Source organism: Schistocerca piceifrons, chromosome 1 (genome assembly GCF_021461385.2).
Source record: "Schistocerca piceifrons isolate TAMUIC-IGC-003096 chromosome 1, iqSchPice1.1, whole genome shotgun sequence".
Lineage (NCBI taxonomy): Eukaryota > Metazoa > Arthropoda > Insecta > Orthoptera > Acrididae > Schistocerca > Schistocerca piceifrons.
In genome coordinates, this window is record NC_060138.1 from 498,536,690 (window position 1) to 498,555,220 (window position 18,531).

Here is an 18,531-nt window from a genome sequence, read left to right on the forward strand (position 1 = left end):
ATATGTATTAAACACACTGAGGATTGTATAAACCTTGTGTTCATTACCTTCAATTGTATTACATAGGAAATATCAAGCAATAAGTGTGTTCAAAAGTCAAAGAGTAAATAGTTTTCCAAAGAGTTTATATTTTTCCGTAAGTCATTCAACATTCTTCAGATCAATAAATATCTTGTACCACACACCTTCTAAAGTAGCCTGTGTTCTTTCTCAGTATTCAGTCTAACCCCATATCAAATTGTATAAAAAACAGTTCAGCAGTTTTGTCGGAAAAGGTAACATAGATCAAACAATGGAAAATCCAGGATGGAATGTAACAAGGTAACACAGAGTTACCTTTTGCATTTATGATGGTAGAATGGTTGTATCTTGGATATTATACGAGACTTCCCTTCTTCTATTTGCAGTTTTTTAATGAAGTTATTTTAATACCTACGCATTGTAAATGGATGGACTAACAGCCCTTTTTTGTGGAATTTTATGGTACTGTCCGTGATTCGTATTGGTTCATGTTTGGTGTATGCACTGTCACGCCCTTCTAGCCCCTTGGCAGATCGAACTACACAGTGCCTTGATTGCCTCAGTGACGTCCTCTGCTGGGTGCTCATAGGATAAATGTTGGTTATATTTGCCTTTTATATGCCACTTGCCTTCTGGTCTTCGGCTGCTAAACTCTTGGTTTTTTCAGCTCACTACACATGAGAGTGCATGTGCTTGACTCAACATACTGACTGACCCAACCACCATGCATGTGTGATTTTTTTTTAATTGAGTGAGCCAGCTTTATGCAGACTGTCATTTTTTGTAATTCTTTGTGTGGACTTTAAACTAGCCTTTCCGTCCAGTCTGTTCTGTAGTTAGCACCTGAGGATGGATCTCTAATGCTTTGAAACCAGTTGTGCAATAGAATAATAGATTCTTAGTGCAGTTAGAGGAGCATATTCTTACTTCATGGACTGTGTGTTTGGCTTAAAAAGTAGTTGGATGCTGTAGCAATTGATTGTGTTTTTAAGATTACAATTGGTAATCTCCCAGACATGAATTTTACACTAGATAGGAGTGAAAGCATTTGTTACACATTATTTTAATACCAATTTTATTTACTAATGTTGTGCAGCACTAGCAGAGCCTGTATACACACTACATTAACTGGAACATCTGTAAACTCAACATTCCTGGGACACATTAGTTTCTGCTCATTTAGCATTGTCACAAAGAAGTAATTTTTTATTTATTTTTTGCAGATGGTTGGAAGTCCGGGCCAGATGATGCCAATGATGCCTGCTGGCATCCCATCTGTACCACGTCTTACAATAATGCCACCAAGCACTGCAAGTGCAGTGGCTTCCGTTCCAGCCCCCGTAGCTTTGGTTCCAAACATCTCTGCTGCAAGCAATTCCATTACTATACAGGTAAAGTGTCATACAATAATACAATATTATTGGGTAAATGTTATGATGTGGACCATGTCATAATACAAAAGTCACTTGTCTAAAGACCGACATTGCTGGCCTTCAGATCAAAGAGAATTATATATGCATCACATATGCTTCAAGTAAGACTTGCAGCTCAGTACAGAATTTGTGACATAACCTAGAATACTTCACATTTAATAGATATAAAGGACTAACAAAGGAAATGTTCATAGCTAAAGTGTGTAATTATGTAAGAGCTGGGCACATTCGGAGCAGATAGGTTCTAATTTACAGTATGGATTGTTTTAAACTCCTATGGACAACAGAAAACTCGTTTCTGTGATTAGCTAAGCAGGTCTTTTGCTGATATGTGATTGAAATGACGTAGTTTGAAAAGTGTTTAAATTTTATGGTAGCGTGTCATTACAGAATAATTGTAATTTAGGCTACTCATGAATTCTGTGAAGCCTTGCAAGGTGACTTTTGAGACAAGTACAAGTTTTGACTTCTTCCCAACCCTGGAGTACCATCTCTGATGAGTGTGTTAGTGAAGTATTCTAAACCGTGGTTTGTTACACAAAAACTAGCAGAGCTTGTCACTATGAATAAAATAACAACTGTTACTTTACCACGATAGATTTATTGACATTAACCAGACCTCAGTTTTTAACTTCATTAAGAGTGATATCGTCCTCTTTACTGGTTGACCCTGACTGCTCATCCCTCCTAGTCCATGGTGTTTAACACAATCACACCAGTCGCATACCAGCGGTAGCTTGCACTCAGCTCTCTTATTGGTCGGCACGTGCCCCGCTATGACTCTCACCAGAGTCACCCATCAGGCCACATGTACCAGCAGTGACTCATGCAGGAGTCATCATATCTTGGCGTGTACCATCGGTGGCTCACTTTGTTTAACATAAGTTAGTGAAAAAGAATAAGTGTTATTTTATTTCATCTGAAAAATATAACTAACAAAATTTCTATAGTAAGAAAACACAATTCAGTGTCATAAAGTTAACTAAATACAATACACACATCAAAATAAGTTTTGCATCACCTCAGTTGCAAGAGTTTCGTAAACTGTACAGAAATTTGGAATAGAGATCAACATAAACACCATTTCCACCCTTTTTATTGCTCATGAAAACCACACATTGCATGTTGTACCACGATGCAGCGAGACCTTCAGAGGGAGTAGTCCAGATTGCTGGACACACCTGTACCTGTAATACCCAGTAGCACTTCCTCTTGCATTGATGTATGCCTGTATTCCTCATGGCATACTATCCACAAGTTCATCAGGGCACCGTTGGTCCAGATGTCCCACTCCTCGGCAGTTCGGCGTGGATTCCTCAGAGTGGTTTGTGGGTCATGTCGTCCATAAACAGCCCTTTTCAGTCTATCCCAGGCATGGTCGATAGGGTTCATATCTGGAGAACATGGTGGCCACTCTAGTCGAGCGATGCCGTTATCCTGAAGTAAGTCATTCACAAGATGTGCATGGTGGGGGTGCGAATTGTCGTCAATGAAGACGAATGCCTCACTATTATGCTGACGATATGGTTGCACTATCGGTTGGAGGATGGCATTCACATATCGTACAGCCGTTACAGTGCCTTCCATGTCCACCAGCGGTGTACGCTGGCCCCACATAATGCCACCCAAAAACAGCAGGGAACCCCAACTGTGCTGCACTCGCTATACAGTGTATGTAAGGTGTTCAGCCTGACCGGGTTGTGTCCAAACACGTCTCTGACGATTTTCTGGTTGAAGGCTGCACGAAAAGTGTTATTCGACATGGAGGCATTGCTGTCAGGGTAGCAGTCATCCACTGCAGTAGTAGCCCTTGGGCAGCCTGAGCGAGGCGGGTCATCATCAGTTCCTGTCTCTGTGTCCGAACAACATTGCTTTGGTTCACTCCGAGACACCTGGACGCTTCCCTTGTCTGTCTTCAGGAGTTCTGGGAACTGGGCTGATGCAAAACCATTTTTGATGTGTGTATTATAATAAACAGAAATTTAGCTGTAAAAACATAATACTTAAAAATATTACAAACTTGGTTTTTCCATGGAATTAAGGCCATTCGTAACATTCCTTGCATTTTTTCCTTGACTTTTTGCAGGCTGTCTGTATGATTCAAGAAAATGTCACTCTTTTTTAAAGTATTTCTTTCAGTATTTATTTGTTCAATGCAGTGAACTCAAAGATGATCAATAATTTTTTCTCTAACAAGGTGTATATGACCCGGGACAAACGGGAAATCCGGGAAAAACCTGGGAATTTTTTGGAATTGCGGGAATTTTTCATTGTTTTAGCTTTCAGTTAAATTTTTGTAATTTTGACTGCAGAATTCATTCTCTAGCAAAGAATGCTATTGTATCCTGCTACTGGAGAATGATACTGCAGCAATAAAATATAAAAGAGAGGGAAAAAAATAAAACTTCAGTGGCAAAGGAAATGTGCAATTTACAACAACAAAAAACCGTGCACACACAAGTGTCGGAAAATAGCAAAAATATGTCAAAGGCCGTAGGGCGCAGACTGTAATTCTTCGTAACAATAAACTGCTTGCTATGAGCATGACGTCACAACTGTTCACATTAGGTTCATTTGAGCAATTGCCAGCGGTCTGTTGCGCATGCACATTTGATTCACGTATAAGCAGTACCTTCTGCCACTACTTGAAGTTTGGCTGTTAGCTGTATCGGTAGTAGCAGCAAGCAGCCAGATGCAAACGAGAAAAATTTTTCTCGCGCACTCTAGCTGCCAGATTCACGCTTTCACAGAGTTGTCTGAGTTGTAGTGGGGACGGGGTTAACCTCCACGTGACCCGTGTTTACATTAAGTGATTTCGCTGCTTCTCTTCGTGTACAGCTCCCATGTAAAATGAAAACAAAATGGATTTCTGTGGCCGGGAGCTATCAAAGTGAATTAAAATACATTCACATAATTACGGAGGGCAAAAATATATTATTAATTTCAATTTTCTGATTTTATTTTATTTCCAAGTTAATAGCAGTCAAGCTTAAGCCTTGCAGAACAGTGAAGTTATTTTTGCAAGTTTGCTAAAGAAATTTGGCTTTATTAATCTTTCCGCCAAGGCAATCATTTTATTTGAAACGAAGTGTTTCATTCCACAGTATTGGCTAGTTCCAACTGTCCGCTGAATTTCAAGTGCACGTTATCATCTTCTGCCATATATGGCATTATGCCATTATACAGAACCAAAAATGAGATCGTAGAGTACTGGTACTCCAAGAAAATTTACATCCCAAAAACCACACTGAAAAGCTTAATATCAGATGGGACCTACTTCATTGTGAATCTGGAAAAAGCCAATTTGTACTTCAAGCCGAATTATGCATTTTAGTATGGTTTACAAAATTCCGATGCTCTGTGGAGTATCCTCTGATGTCCTGTTTCTTTTATGGTGTAATGTAAGCTCTCTTAGTGCTTTATACACACAAACATATGGACTTCCTACACCACTGCAGTTGCACACGCACAATAGTGCCTGTTTTCTGACGCTCTCTGGCAACTGGTAACTCGAACCTATTTCTAACAATCTCCGGATAGTATTGCGAACGGTGGTTATAAAAGCGTTACTTTCAAAGTAAATTTCTTTTTACGCAAGATGAACTATGTTACGTGTGAGAAAGTGGGATGGATATCTAAATCACAGAGCGTTCGAACTGAACAGTTTGAGGACCAGCCACTTACACGAATTTCGAGCCGAGACATTAATGGCATAATTTTAAATTTACTGACACATTTGTGTGATGTGTCTTAAAGTATAACACACGCGAAAAAAAGATCAATATTAAATGTGAAAGCTTAACTTCCGTTGTAGCGTATTAATCTTAGAGACTAATGTTATACATGAAAGCTTAGCTTTTCTTGTAGATATACGGTACTGTGTACATTAATGTAAACCGTTAGCGTGAACTGATCTTGCTGTTGGCTGACCATAACATGTGTCCTATGCTCTGAATAGCTGCTGTCATCGGCTGGCGAGATCTCTTGGCTTGAGCTATGACTCGCTTACAAAAGGACATCGCAACCTCGGTTTCAACGCTCCGGAAACTAACGCACTGTGTTTGGTGCAATTTGAATTTAGACTTTCGTAATACGAAAATATGCAGTGTATATGTTGCTGCAAATCAAAGGTCTTTCCAAAACTTCTCTCTCTCTCTCTCTCTCTTTTTTTTTTTTTAAAGTCTCTCCAAAACTTCTTTGCCCTGTCTCTTCTTTTTTTTCCGAGAAGTTCTATGCGATTGTATAAAACGTTAACCATTCAAAGGATTGATAAGTTTTACAGTTCCGAGGGAAAATCTACGTAAAACCTACTGTCACTTAGCACAGAAAAAGTGTATTTTCACTCGGGAAGAAGCATATTTTTTAAACGGGATATCCGGGAGAAATCTGGGAATTTTTTTCCCTTGTCCCCGTATACACCCTGTCTAAATTTTAATGTAGTTTTGTTTGTTACACAGTCTTTGATTTATACGGGGTGTTCCAAAAATTTACAGCAAAACTTCAGGAATGGATTTCTCATCTAACAACAAGGAAAAAAGCTAGTATACCTCTGCTCTGAAATGCACACCTTAAGAGCTATGAGCACCTCTTTGTCTTTGATGCTCTGATACAAATCTCTTGTTCTGCAAGCTCTTTGCTCTGCTTACTTTTTTGGGGGGGGGCTCTAAAATGCATACCTTAAGAGTTATGAGCAATTTTCAGTAGAAGAAAAGTGTTTCACAGTAGTGAAGATCGAGTGTTCATACCTCTTAATGTGTGTATTTTAGAGTGCATGTCTACTGGACATTTTTTCTTATTTTATTTCATACTACCTCCTCCAAAAATATGGAAAGCAAAGAGTTTGCAGTAGAAAGGAATTTTTTTCACAGTATTGAAGATTAAGTGCTCATAGCTCTTAAATATGCATTTTAGAGTCCAGTTTAACTAGACGTTTTTTCATCTTGTTAGATGAGGATTCTGTTCCTGACGTTTTGCTGTTGATTTTTGGAACATCATGTATACTGTGCATTTATTAATCAATTCCCATGCATAAATTGTGTAACAGTTTTTCTATACCATTTAATGGCTGCAGTAACACTTAGTTTGTCAGATTAATTGACACTCTTTTGTATGTGTTAATATTTCAAAAATAATAATAATAATCATCATCATCATCATTGTGCTTCAGTTTACCTATCCCTTGGCCAATTGTACTAATGTGATTCTCGCATGTAGTTAACATACACACTAGTCTTTTGTCAGTCCATTTAAAAATTCAGCTTTCATACATCCATTATTTCGCTCTGTACTTCGTTTGCCTATGTCAGTAGGAATCTTTTGTTTATTTTGACAGCACCACAAATAAATTAACAAAAAGCTTCAGTCAAAGGGACACTCACGTAATAGTTGCTTATAAATAATTTACAGCTCTTGAATAATAATCCATTTACAACATCATTTTAATGTTGTTTTCTCAATTGTTGCATTTCCTTTGGTGTATGTGTCGGTAAGTGTAACCTTCAAGAAGACACAGTTTATATACTTCTGACCATACTTACAGTGCTCGCCTGATTATTGGCAAAAACCAAGTCATCTTCTCCTTGAAACTATACTTTTGCCAATAGGTGTTTTTGCAAGATTTAACGGCATTTTTGAAAGTATCAGCAATTGCTTGTACAATATTCCAAGTTTTGTTCAATTGATCTTCTGATTTAGCTAATTTATTGCCCAAAACCCGTATAAATTTCCATATGGATATTTTTCAGTTGTGTGCCATGGCATTTTTTGTGTGTGTGTACGTATAGATGTCCTTTTTAGAACAATATAATGTGTTTTCTGGTGTGGCACTATACCCATAATAAGCAGTATGCCAACAAAAGTATTCATTTTGCCTTTCACCACAGGCTGCTAGGCATGTTGGCATCTTCTGCTGCTAGATAAACAATTTAAACATTGCCCTGCATATTTGTTTCATCAGGTATCATTCAAAATATATCATAAGTGAAGAACAATTTGTACAAAGGAAGAGTTACTGCGGTCAACATTTTCAACTAACAGTTCTTCCTATAAGAATGAATCGGACTTGGAATCCTCCTCGGTGGTAGATTGTTCACTTCATTAACTAATTATTCATCTTCATTTCACACATGAACAAAATCCTTGCCACAAGAGATTAGAGTATTCTTGGTGTTCTACTTTTTTTCTTCTTGTAATTACATATTCATAATATGAATCATTTACACAAACGAACAAAAGAAACTGGTACACTTGCCTAATATTGTGTAGGGCCCCCACAAGCACGCAGAAGTGCCACAACACGATGTGGCATTGTTTCGACTAATGTCTGAAGTAGTGCTGGAGGGAATTAGACACAATGAGTCCTGCAGGGCTGTCCATAAATCCGTAAGAGTAAAAGGGGGCGGAGATGTCTTCTGAACAGCACTTTGCAAGGCATCCCAGGTATGCTCAATAATGATCATGTCTGAGGAGTTGGGTGGCCAAGGGAAGTGTTTAAACTCAGAAGAGTGTTCCTGGAGCCACTCTGTAGCAATTCTGGATGTGTGTGGTGTCACATTGTCCTGCTGTAATTGCTCAAGTCCATCAGAATGCACTAGGGACATGAATGGATGCAGGTGACCAGACAGGATGCTTATGTACGTGTCACTTGTCAGAGGCATATCTAAATGTATCAGGGTTCCCACATGACTCCAACTGCACACGCCCCACACAATTACAGAGCATCCACCAGCTTGAACAGACCTGTGCAGACTTGCAAGGTCCAGGGGTTCATGAGGTTGTCTCCATACCCATACACGTACACCTGCTCGATACAATTTGAAAAGAGACTCTTCCAAGCAGACAACATGTTTCCACTCATCAACAAGCCATTATCGTTGTTCACAGGCCCAGGCGAGGCGTAAAGCTTTGTGTCGTGCAGAGTCATCAAGGGTATACGAGTGAGCCTTCAGCTTTGAAAGCTCATATCAATGATGTTTCGTTGAATGGTTCTCATGCTGACACTTCTTGATAGCCCAACATTGAAATCTGGAGCAGTTTGTGGAAGGATTATATTTCAGTCATGTTGAATGATTCTCTTCAGTTGTCGTTGATCCTGTTCCTGCAGTACCTTTTTCTGGCCACAGCGATGCCGGAGATCGGATGTTTTACTGGATTCCTGATATTCACGATACGCTCATGAAATAGTTTTATTTGGAGATCCCCACTTCATCGCTGCCTCGGAGATGATGTGTCCCATCACTTGTGCGTCGACTATAACACCACATTCACATTCATTAAATCTTGATAACCTGCCATTGTAGGAACAATAACCGTTCTAACAACTGTGCCACTAACTTGTTGGCATTTATAGGCATTGCCGACTGCAGCGCCCTATTCTGCCTGTTTACATATCTGTATTTGAACACACATGGCTACACCAGTTTCTTTGACGCTAAATTGTATTTCCACATCCATATTATCTCTTATTGATGTGGGCATAAATTAAAAGAAGGAAAATTCCAACCACGTCTCTAGTTACGCGTACTGTAAAAATGTGTGGTCAGGGTGAACAAGCAGCATGAGTATTCCATAGCTTCCAACATGTGATGGTCCAGTATGAATCATAATGAGTATAATTAAATAAGTTACTGCAACACATTAAATGCAGTTAGTTTCGATGTCCCATCAAAATGTCTGTTCACGATCAATATCTCTGACAACTCTTTACAATGATCGTTCTAAACAACAGTACACTCACGCAATCGAGTACAGGCCTTATTCTGGACTGTTTATTTTGAAGATGGAGTAAGTCCATAAACAAATGAGGTCACTTAATCTGTGATTAAATTAGATTAAACTTTTTCTGTCAGATGATATCTCGTGTGGGTTTTTTGTTTTTTAAATTATTATTATTATTATTATTATTATTATTATTATTATTATTATTAAAGAGATGGACTTAAACAACTTTGAAAATAGTTATCAGTACAAGCATGAACATGTTAATAAAGTCAAGAGGCAGCAACACATTTAATCTGTATTTTACTAGTATCATGCTAGCCTTAATCTAAAGATTTGATCCTATTAAGTACTCTGTCGTCTTATACTATACCATTTTATTGCTGCCACCAACAGACTCCCACTCCTTTCCCACAATAAATAAAAAAAAATTAAAGCAGTGAGCTCACTGAGGGAGGGCAGGTGGCAGTGTATTGAGTTTCATCTACATTTGTTACGTTTCAGTTATTGGTATGTTTGCAGTTGAAGCTCTGGTTCCAGAACAACCTTATTGATCATAATCTTTAATCATGATGTGAGTTATTTGTCACTCTATATGGATAAACCATGATCCGTAATATAAGGCAATTACATTTAAGGTTATGCAATCCTTTTTGTAAAAATAGAAAATTGCACTTACCAGTTAACGATGCTAGTGCCTGTCGATGTAGTACCTTGGCTAGCTACACGCTGTTGCCAGTGTTTCTGGAGGTCTTGGAAGCAAACAGGGAAATTTTCAACTGCAGTGCTTGTAAGCTCATTTGCCACAGCTCGTTGGATGTCCACAATTTTCTCGCAGAAACAAGATAAAATCGTAAGGCGAGAGGTCAGGTGTATATGGGATTGCAATAAAACTTCTGGCTAGATTAACAGATTAAGCAGTATGGGGTCCTGCATTGTCATGCAGTAAGAACCAGTCTCAAGAGTGCCACAAGTCAGGGTGGCAACATCTATCTACATCTACATCTGCATGGATACTCTGCAAATCACATTTAAGTGCCTGGTAGAGGGTTCATCGAAGCACCTTCACAATTCTCTTATTATTCCAATCTCGTATAGCGCGTGGGGAGAATGAACACCTATATCTTTCCGTACGAGCTCTGATTTCCCTTATTTGATCTTGGTGATTGTTCCTCCCTATGTAAGTCCGTGTCTACAAAATATTTTCGCATTCAGACGAGAAAGTTGGTGATTGGAATTTCGTGATAAGATATCGTCGCAACGAAAAACGGCTTTCTTTTAATGATGTCCATCCCAAATCCTGTATCATTTCTGTGACACTCTCTCCTATATTTCGCGATAATATAAAACGTGCTGTCTTTCTGTGAACATACTTATCGGATATAATCGAGAGGTGAGTTTGTGAACAGAATCCTGCACCAGCAACACCTTCACAGTTATGGGCATCTGTAGAGACAGTGTGGCTCAATATTTCTGCAGGGGACTTGCAATGATTTGTTGAGTCCATGCCACATCAAGTTGCTGCACTGTGCCGGGCAAGAGGTGATCCGACACAATATCAGCAGGTATCCCGTGACTTTTGTCACCTCAGTGTAATAGTGTTAATTGTTCATTTTAATCTGATAGCAACATTTGGTGTGTTTCTGGTCAGTTGGACACGGCCATCCCGGGCAGATATAATAGATCTGTAGAACTTCTTTTTCTAAAATCTTTGTGTTCCAGCACGGCTTTACTATTGAACAGGAAGGTGGTAGATAGCAATACATATGGAATTGTGTTTGTAAAACTGATAGTTGAGAGGATATTAATTTACTTACAAAATCTTTTCCGCTCTGTTAGGTAGTTCCTCTGTCAAAACCATACTTTTTGTGTACTAAATTAATTGCCATTTATTTGTAGCTACCGGTACTTGTGTGTTGGCTCTCTTTAATTTTGGGGGGAGAGTCCTTTTTCCTTGGTTCTGAGTCATTTCTTTTTCCTTTCATTGATTTCAGAGTGCAAATAGCAAGAATCCAGCAGCAAAGCTTCTTCAGCAGCCCAGTATATCAATTACTCCATTACCTCGACAGACAACTGGAGTGTCCCAAGGAAATACTCAAAATTCTAAACATCCTGGTCTGCCAGGTCATCCAGGAACACCGGGTGCGAAACCCACATTTGTAATTTGTGAAATATGTGATGGTTATATAAAGGTATGTAAACCATGAAAGAAGTTCCCAGCTTTCGAGAATTTTGTCTCATTGTTGCCTTACAAATAAAATGTTACATTTCTATTTTAGGATCTGGAGCAGCTTAGGAATCATATGCAGTGGATTCACAAAGTGAAAATTCATCCGAAGATGATATATAATCGGCCACCATTGAACTGTCAAAAATGTCAATTCAGATTTTTCACTGATCAGGGCCTGGAACGTCACTTACTCGGTTCGCATGGGCTTGTTACTTCTAGTATGCAGGACGCATCAAACAAAGGAAAAGATAGTGGCCGGTGTCCAGTCTGTGGACGGGTGAGTGATGCTATCATTTCTTGTGAATATCTTATGTTAAAATAATTAACTTGGCTGTGGTATTGACATTCGTTGATAAGTGATGTAGTCGTGCGACTTGAGCGCCATGTCACAGATTGCACGGCCCCTCCCGCTGGAGGTTGAAGTCCTCCCTCGGGCGTGGGTGTGTGTATTGTTCTTAGCATAAGTTAGTTTAAGTAGTGTAAGTCTAGGGACTGATGACTTTAGCAGTTTGGTCCCTTAGGAATTCATGCAAATTTGAACATTTTTTGAGTGATGTAGTTCAACTGTTGCCTTATGACAGATTCAGGGTGAAGGAGACATCTTGAAATAATGTAATGTTTTCATGATTGAACCTTCATATAAGGTTAAACTGTGTCCCAGACTAGAACACAGACCACTATACCATTTTCTGGTACTATTTTTCTTACCTGACATGCCCCAAGATTTATGGGAAGTAGTCACTGATATTGTTCATTTGTTACTGTTCGACTCTAATGGAATTGTGGGAGTTCATATGTCATGGTGGAAATTACTGTGTTTCCATTAGCATGCTTTATGTTGTGACAGGTATCCATATAATAGTTATTTGACAATTAGATTCACCGATTGTAATTGGAGGTACAATAGACATTGATTTTCTGTTCCTTGTGTATGTCTGATAATGTGTTGAATCTTCTTTGCCCAGCCAAATTTTTGTGTTTGATAAATAATTTCAACCAATGGAAAATTCAAGGTGGAATATAACAATATTATGAAAAGGAAACTTGCCACTCACCAAATAGTGGAGGTGCTGAATCGCCGATTGGCACAACAAAAAAGGCTGTCACAAATAAGCTTCAGGTCGGCAAGGCTTTCGTCAAATAGACCCCCACCCCCCACACACACACACACATGACTGCAGTCTGTCAACTGAAGCCACACTGTGAGCAGCAGCAGCAGCAGCAGCACTGCGTGATGGGAGTGGTGACTGCGTAGGGTAAGGAGGAGACTGGGGCGGGCAGGTGGTGGGATAGTATGGTAGAGGTGGGGGATGTGAAGTTCTGATGGGGGAGTGCGCGGGAATGATGTGATGGGAGGGTTGGGCAGCTATGTGCAGTCAGGAGGTTAGATAGAGGGCAGGGGAGAAATGGAGTGGAGGAGGTAGTGGCAAAGGATAGGAGTAAAAAGACTGGGTGCGATGGTGGGATGAGGGCTGTGTAGTGCTGGAATGGGAACAGGAAAGGGGCTGGATGGGTGAGGACAATGACGAACGAAGGTTGAGTCCAGAAGGATTATGGGAATGTCAGGCCAGAAGGATTACCTGAATGTCAGATATGTTGCAGGGAAAGTTACCACCTGCACAATTCAGAAAAGCTGGTGTTTGTGGGAAGGATCCATATGGCACAGGCTGTGAAGCAGTCATTGAAATGAAGGATATCGTGTTGGGAAGTGTGCTCTGCAACAGGGTGGTCCACTTGTTTTTTGACTGCAGTTTGTCAGTGGCCATCCATGCAGACAGACAGCTTGTTGGTTGTCATGCCCACATAGAATGCAGCACAGTGGTTGCAGCTGAGCTTGTGGATTACATGATTGGTTTCACAGGTAGCACTGCCTTGGATGGAATAGGTGATATTTGTGACTGGACTGGAGTAGATGGTGGAGGGAGGATGCGTGGGATAGGTCTTGCATCTAGGTCTGTTACAGGGATATGAGCCATGAGGTAAGGGGATGGGAGCAGGAGTTCGGTAGGGATGGATGAGTATGTTGTGTGGGTTCGGTGGACAGCAGAATATCACTGTAAGAGGGGTGGGAAGGGTATTGGGCAAGATATTTCTCATTTCAGGGCACAATGAGAGGTAGTCATAACCCTGGCAGATAATGCAATTGCTACTAGAGCCCTGGGTGGCACTGATTTATGAAGGGGAATGCTCCTCTGTGGCTGGATAGTGAGACTTTGGGAGGTGGTGGGAAACTGGAGAGATAACGTAATGGAAGATTTGTTTTTGTACAAGGTTATCCTCCCAACTTTGTACAAAAACAAATCACCCGTGCCTTATCTTTCCAGTCTCCCTCCATCTCCCAAAAGTCTCACCGTCAGGCCACAATGGAACATTTCCCTCATAACTCAATACCATCCAGGACTGGAGCAACTGAATTAAATTCTCCGCCAGAACTTCAACTACCTTTAATCGTACCCAGAAATGAGAAACATCTTGCCCACTATCCTTCCCACCCCTCCCACAGTGATATTCTGCCATCCACCGAATCTACATAATATACTCTTCTCTCTCTACACAACTCTGCTTCCAGTCCCTTATGTCATAGCTCATATCCCTTTAATAGACCTAGATGCAAGACCAGTCCCATAAATCCTCCCACCACCACCGCCACCACCACCACCACGTACTCCAGTCCAGTCACAAAGATCACCTATCCCATCAAAGGCAGGGCTACCTGTGAAACCAGTCATGTGAGCAACAAGCTGACTGACCGCATTGAATGGCCACCAACAAAATGTGGCCAAAAAACGAGTGGACCAACCTGTTGCTGAGAACGCTGTCAAACATGACATCCTTCATTTCAGTGACTGCTTCACAGGCTGTGCCATATGGTTCCTTCCCACCAACACCAGTTTTCCTGAATTGTGCAGGTGCGAACTTTCCTTGCAATACATCCCGTGTTCCCGTAACACTGTCCTCGCCCATCCAGACCCTTCCCTCTTCGTATTCCGCTACTACACAGCCCTCATTCCACCATCGCATCCAGTCCTTTTACTTCTCTCCTTTAGCCGCTACCCCCTCCACCGCTACCCTGCCCTCCGTCTAACCTCCTGACTGCACATAGCTGCCCAACCCTCCCTCCACCTCATTCCCGCGCACTCCCCCATCAGCACTTCATGTCCCCCACCCCTACCTTACTATTCCACCACCTGTCCGCCCCAGCGTCCACCTTATCCCTACCCAGCGTCCACCTTATCCCCACCCAGTCACCACTCCCATCATGCACTGGTGCAGCTGCTGCTCACAGTGTGGCTTCAGTTGCCAATGACTGCAGTCTCGTGTGTGTGTGTGTGTGTGTGTGTGTGTGTGTGTGTGTGTGTGTGTGTGTGTGGGTGGTCTATTCTTGGCGAAGGCCTTGCTGGCCTGAAGCTTATTTGTAACAGCTTTTTTGTTGTGGCTACCTGCAACTCAGCATCTCTGCTACATGGTCAATGGCAACTTTCCTTTTCATAATATTGTTAAATAATTTCATTATTTGCATATATTGTGCTAAATTTGAAGCATATAGTGCTTCCAGCAGTGTACGTCAGTAATAGTTGTGATCAACTGACTTCTGTTGTGCATCTCTTTGCCATTAGTTCTATATATCCATGAACTGAGGTTGTAAATTATTGGTGTGTAGTACATGCTGTTTCACATCATGCCTAATTATGTACATCATGTGGAAATCTTAAGTTATGAATTTATTCTTCCCGAGTCCTATTTTTAGTGTCGTGTGTTGTGCTTTCTCTCTGTAGTTTGTATGAAATAAAATAATTTATTTACAAGAATGCTGTATAATTACATAGGTTTCTTTCATTCCAGGTTTATCAATGGAAACTTCTTAGTCATGTTGCAAGGGATCACAATATGTCTCTAAAACCAGCACACCTGTCATACAAATGCACAGTATGCACGGCAACATTTGGAATGTATAAACAGTTTGAGAACCACGTGTATTCTGCTCACAGTGTAGTTGCAAAGAGAGGTGTCGTGGACAAGAAAACTACGCAGCCACCAAGATTGCAGTCAGGTGACACCATACTGAAGCCATTGAAAATTAATGACGAGATAACAATAATTCCACAGCCAGCAAGACCACGCCCAGGTCCTGCAAGTAGAACAGGTGCAATACCGGCAGCAATGCAGCAAAAACAGGAAAAGGTCTATTACTGTGAACAGTGTGAGGCAACATTTGATGGTCCGTCAGGTTATATTATGTATGTGGGCCACATGAAACGCCGACACCTGCGATTGTGTAATGTGAAAGTGTGTAGGTTGGAAGACTGTCCAACTTGTAGTCAGCATGTGTCACAGGAGGTACTTGACCATATAGCAGATAATAAGAGTGGTGTTGATGTTATTGAACTCTCTGATGATGAATTATTAATAGCAGGTCAGGGTCGGAATGAAATAACTATAACTAAAGTACCCTGTGCCCCAGGACCAAAGAGATTCAAGCATAAGCTTCAGCAGAGAAGTAATGTACAAGTAATAGAACTAGAAGATAGCCCAGCAAAAAACAAAACTAATGATGACACTCCATTCCGAGAAAATGGGGAAGACTCACTGCATGCAGTAAAAGAACGGTTACGAAGAAGGAAGAGCCTAGAGATAAGTCAGGTTGATTCTGAATGCTCATCTCCCATTTCTGGTGATGATATACCTTCGAAGAGACGCAAATTAGATGATGAATAGTTACTATATCTTGCTATAAGTATGGATTGCTCTTTAGTTGTCTTGCTTAATGTCTTAGCTGTTATTTCGATGGGTAGGAAAAGTATGATACTGAGTTAAAAGTAAGTAAAAATTTCTTCATGTGGAAATTACAGTAATTCTGTATAATTTATAATAGCTCATAATGGTCTGAATCAGTGGTTAGTAAGACTGTTCTCAATTCTGAAATTGTACAGACTGATTATATATATATATATATTTGTGTGTGTGTGTGTGTGTGTGTGTGTGTGTGTGTGTGTGTGTGTGTGTGTGTGTTTTAAGGAAGGAGCAGACGGAAAACAATAGGTAGTATAAATACTTAACAGTGGAATTTGTGCAGTGTTCTATTTATTTCTGGACACATGTAATAAAAAGAAGCCATCATCTGTATAACAGGGCAACAAATCTGTGTAATCTAAAGAAAGACAGCCACTTTTTTAAGTTTAACCAAAGTGGATTCTATGGTTGTGTTTGTAGAATGTGGTGAAGTTGTATGTGTAAATGTGTAAGCTGCATATTTGCTGACCATATGTGGCTTCTGTAAATCTTATAACTTTATGAACATTTAGCTGATCTGTGAAAGTGGCTGGAAATGTGTTATTAGGAAGGAAAGTATCATACTAAAATAAACAGGCAGCCAAGTAATACCCGATAAATCAACTGAACTGAGACTCTCTTCAAATTTTGAATTGTATATTTGTTTTACGACTTTCAGTTGTAAGTCAATAGTAGTCGCCTTTTTGTGAGTATACTGTTTCTTGTGTTAACTGTTAAATGAAACAATATTCACAATGTAATTTTCCACACAATGTTGTATTTTCGTGCCACAACTATTAAAAAGTAATTTTACACGACTACACTTCAGCGAAGCTTGTAGATCTTATTTTTGTTTACATTATATCATCAACTGCAAATGTGCTGAGGGTCAAGTATCCTGGCAAAACAGCTATTGTGTATGAAGTATGCCAAATTAGCCATGAAATCTTCAGCTTTTGATTCTGATATTTGGTGTATGTATTATGTAAACTATTGGAATTTTGTTTTGATGTGAAATAGCTACAAGCTCTTGTGTTTTTCTTATAATCAGGTACATAGAATTTCCTCTCAGGATGGTGTACAGTCTGCAAATTCAGAAATCATATTTGATTTCTAGCCTGAGAATTATGCTTAAGAAGCAACTGCTCTTTAGAATAACTGTGTACTAATCCCTTGAGTGCTTTTATAAATACTGCATATGTGAGCGAATGTAGGTTACCTATGTAAAATATTTATTAGTCTGTGCATCCTCTATTTGTGAAAATATTTTAAACAGTGAAGTGGGAGCATGACATACTGTTTCGGATAAGTGCATTCCATCAGACACAGTGTATTTGTGTGAAACTATTAAGCCAAACTTTGTTTGGGCCTTCATTAAATATTTACATATTTATTTTTTCTTTAATGTAATGTACAGTTTTTATTCTGGAACAAGGAGTATTGAAAAATGATTGCAATGTTGCTTAAGTGATACTGACTTCCTAATAGGCATAGTTCAATTTTGTTCTTGGACAGAAGATTAACAAGGTAAGTACATAATAAAATATTAGTAAAAGACACAATAAATCTAACAGAGGTGGGTAACTAATGCTTTGTCCTAGACATGAGAGGCTGGTGTGGCAAATATGCAAAGATTTAGATTTGGATGTGCAAAGATTTAGATTTGGATGAAAAGGGGAGGGATCCTTGACAGGTTGAAGCTTTGACTCTGTTGGTGGGGTGTGCTCATTGCTCATTTTGAGTGATGACTGTAGTTGCATTGATGTACTGGAAGGACTGTAACTCCTTTTATGAATGGGAATGTTAGCCTTTCCTGATCAACAGATGTAACCAATCAGTCACCAAACCTTCACCTGATAGTGGCAGGCCTGTTGTGCAGAGATTCAGAACTATGTTGTGTGGCAGATGGCTGAACTGGTTACTGCATTCTCATAAGTTATATGTTAAAGGCCCTGTCTCTCACTGATAATGAAACAGAGCTCACAGTATGTTCAAACAGCAGATTCTTTCAAAGTCCAGGTAAAGACAGAAGAAAGGATGAGTTGTTAATTGTAGGCTTTTCAGTTGCTAGTATATGGAAACATTTACAATAAGTAGACGAATGTAATGTGCATGTGCATTTTCCTTGTGCAGAATAATCTCTCATAGAAAAGAGGCCATCAAAAGCAGTTACTCTCACATAATATTACGAACTAAAATGGTTGAAAACTGGAGTAGTATTTTGGAAACTTTTCGTAAATACATGGTACATATAGGAAGGAAACATTTAAAAGAGTTTATGAGAAGCTAAAACATATAAGTCCAGTAAGTTTACAGTTGCAAAATAGCACTGACAAAAGTAATAAGCGAGTGTGGGATCAG

General features: G+C 39.8%; 1 protein-coding gene across 2 annotated transcripts in view; it reads left to right on the forward strand.

Moving 5' to 3' along the window:
- The window catches only part of LOC124796237 (MOG interacting and ectopic P-granules protein 1), a 102,579-nt gene extending 84,958 nt beyond the window's left edge, over positions 1–17,621 (forward strand). For both annotated transcript variants that reach the window (XM_047260328.1, XM_047260337.1), the window contains 4 exons: positions 1,245–1,412; positions 11,165–11,362; positions 11,450–11,677; positions 15,244–17,621. In XM_047260328.1, the coding sequence (XP_047116284.1) occupies positions 1,245–1,412; positions 11,165–11,362; positions 11,450–11,677; positions 15,244–16,116 (1,467 nt within the window). In that variant the 3' untranslated portion in view covers positions 16,117–17,621. The remainder of the gene's footprint in view (positions 1–1,244; positions 1,413–11,164; positions 11,363–11,449; positions 11,678–15,243) is intronic.
- Positions 17,622–18,531: the final 910 nt, after the last annotated feature.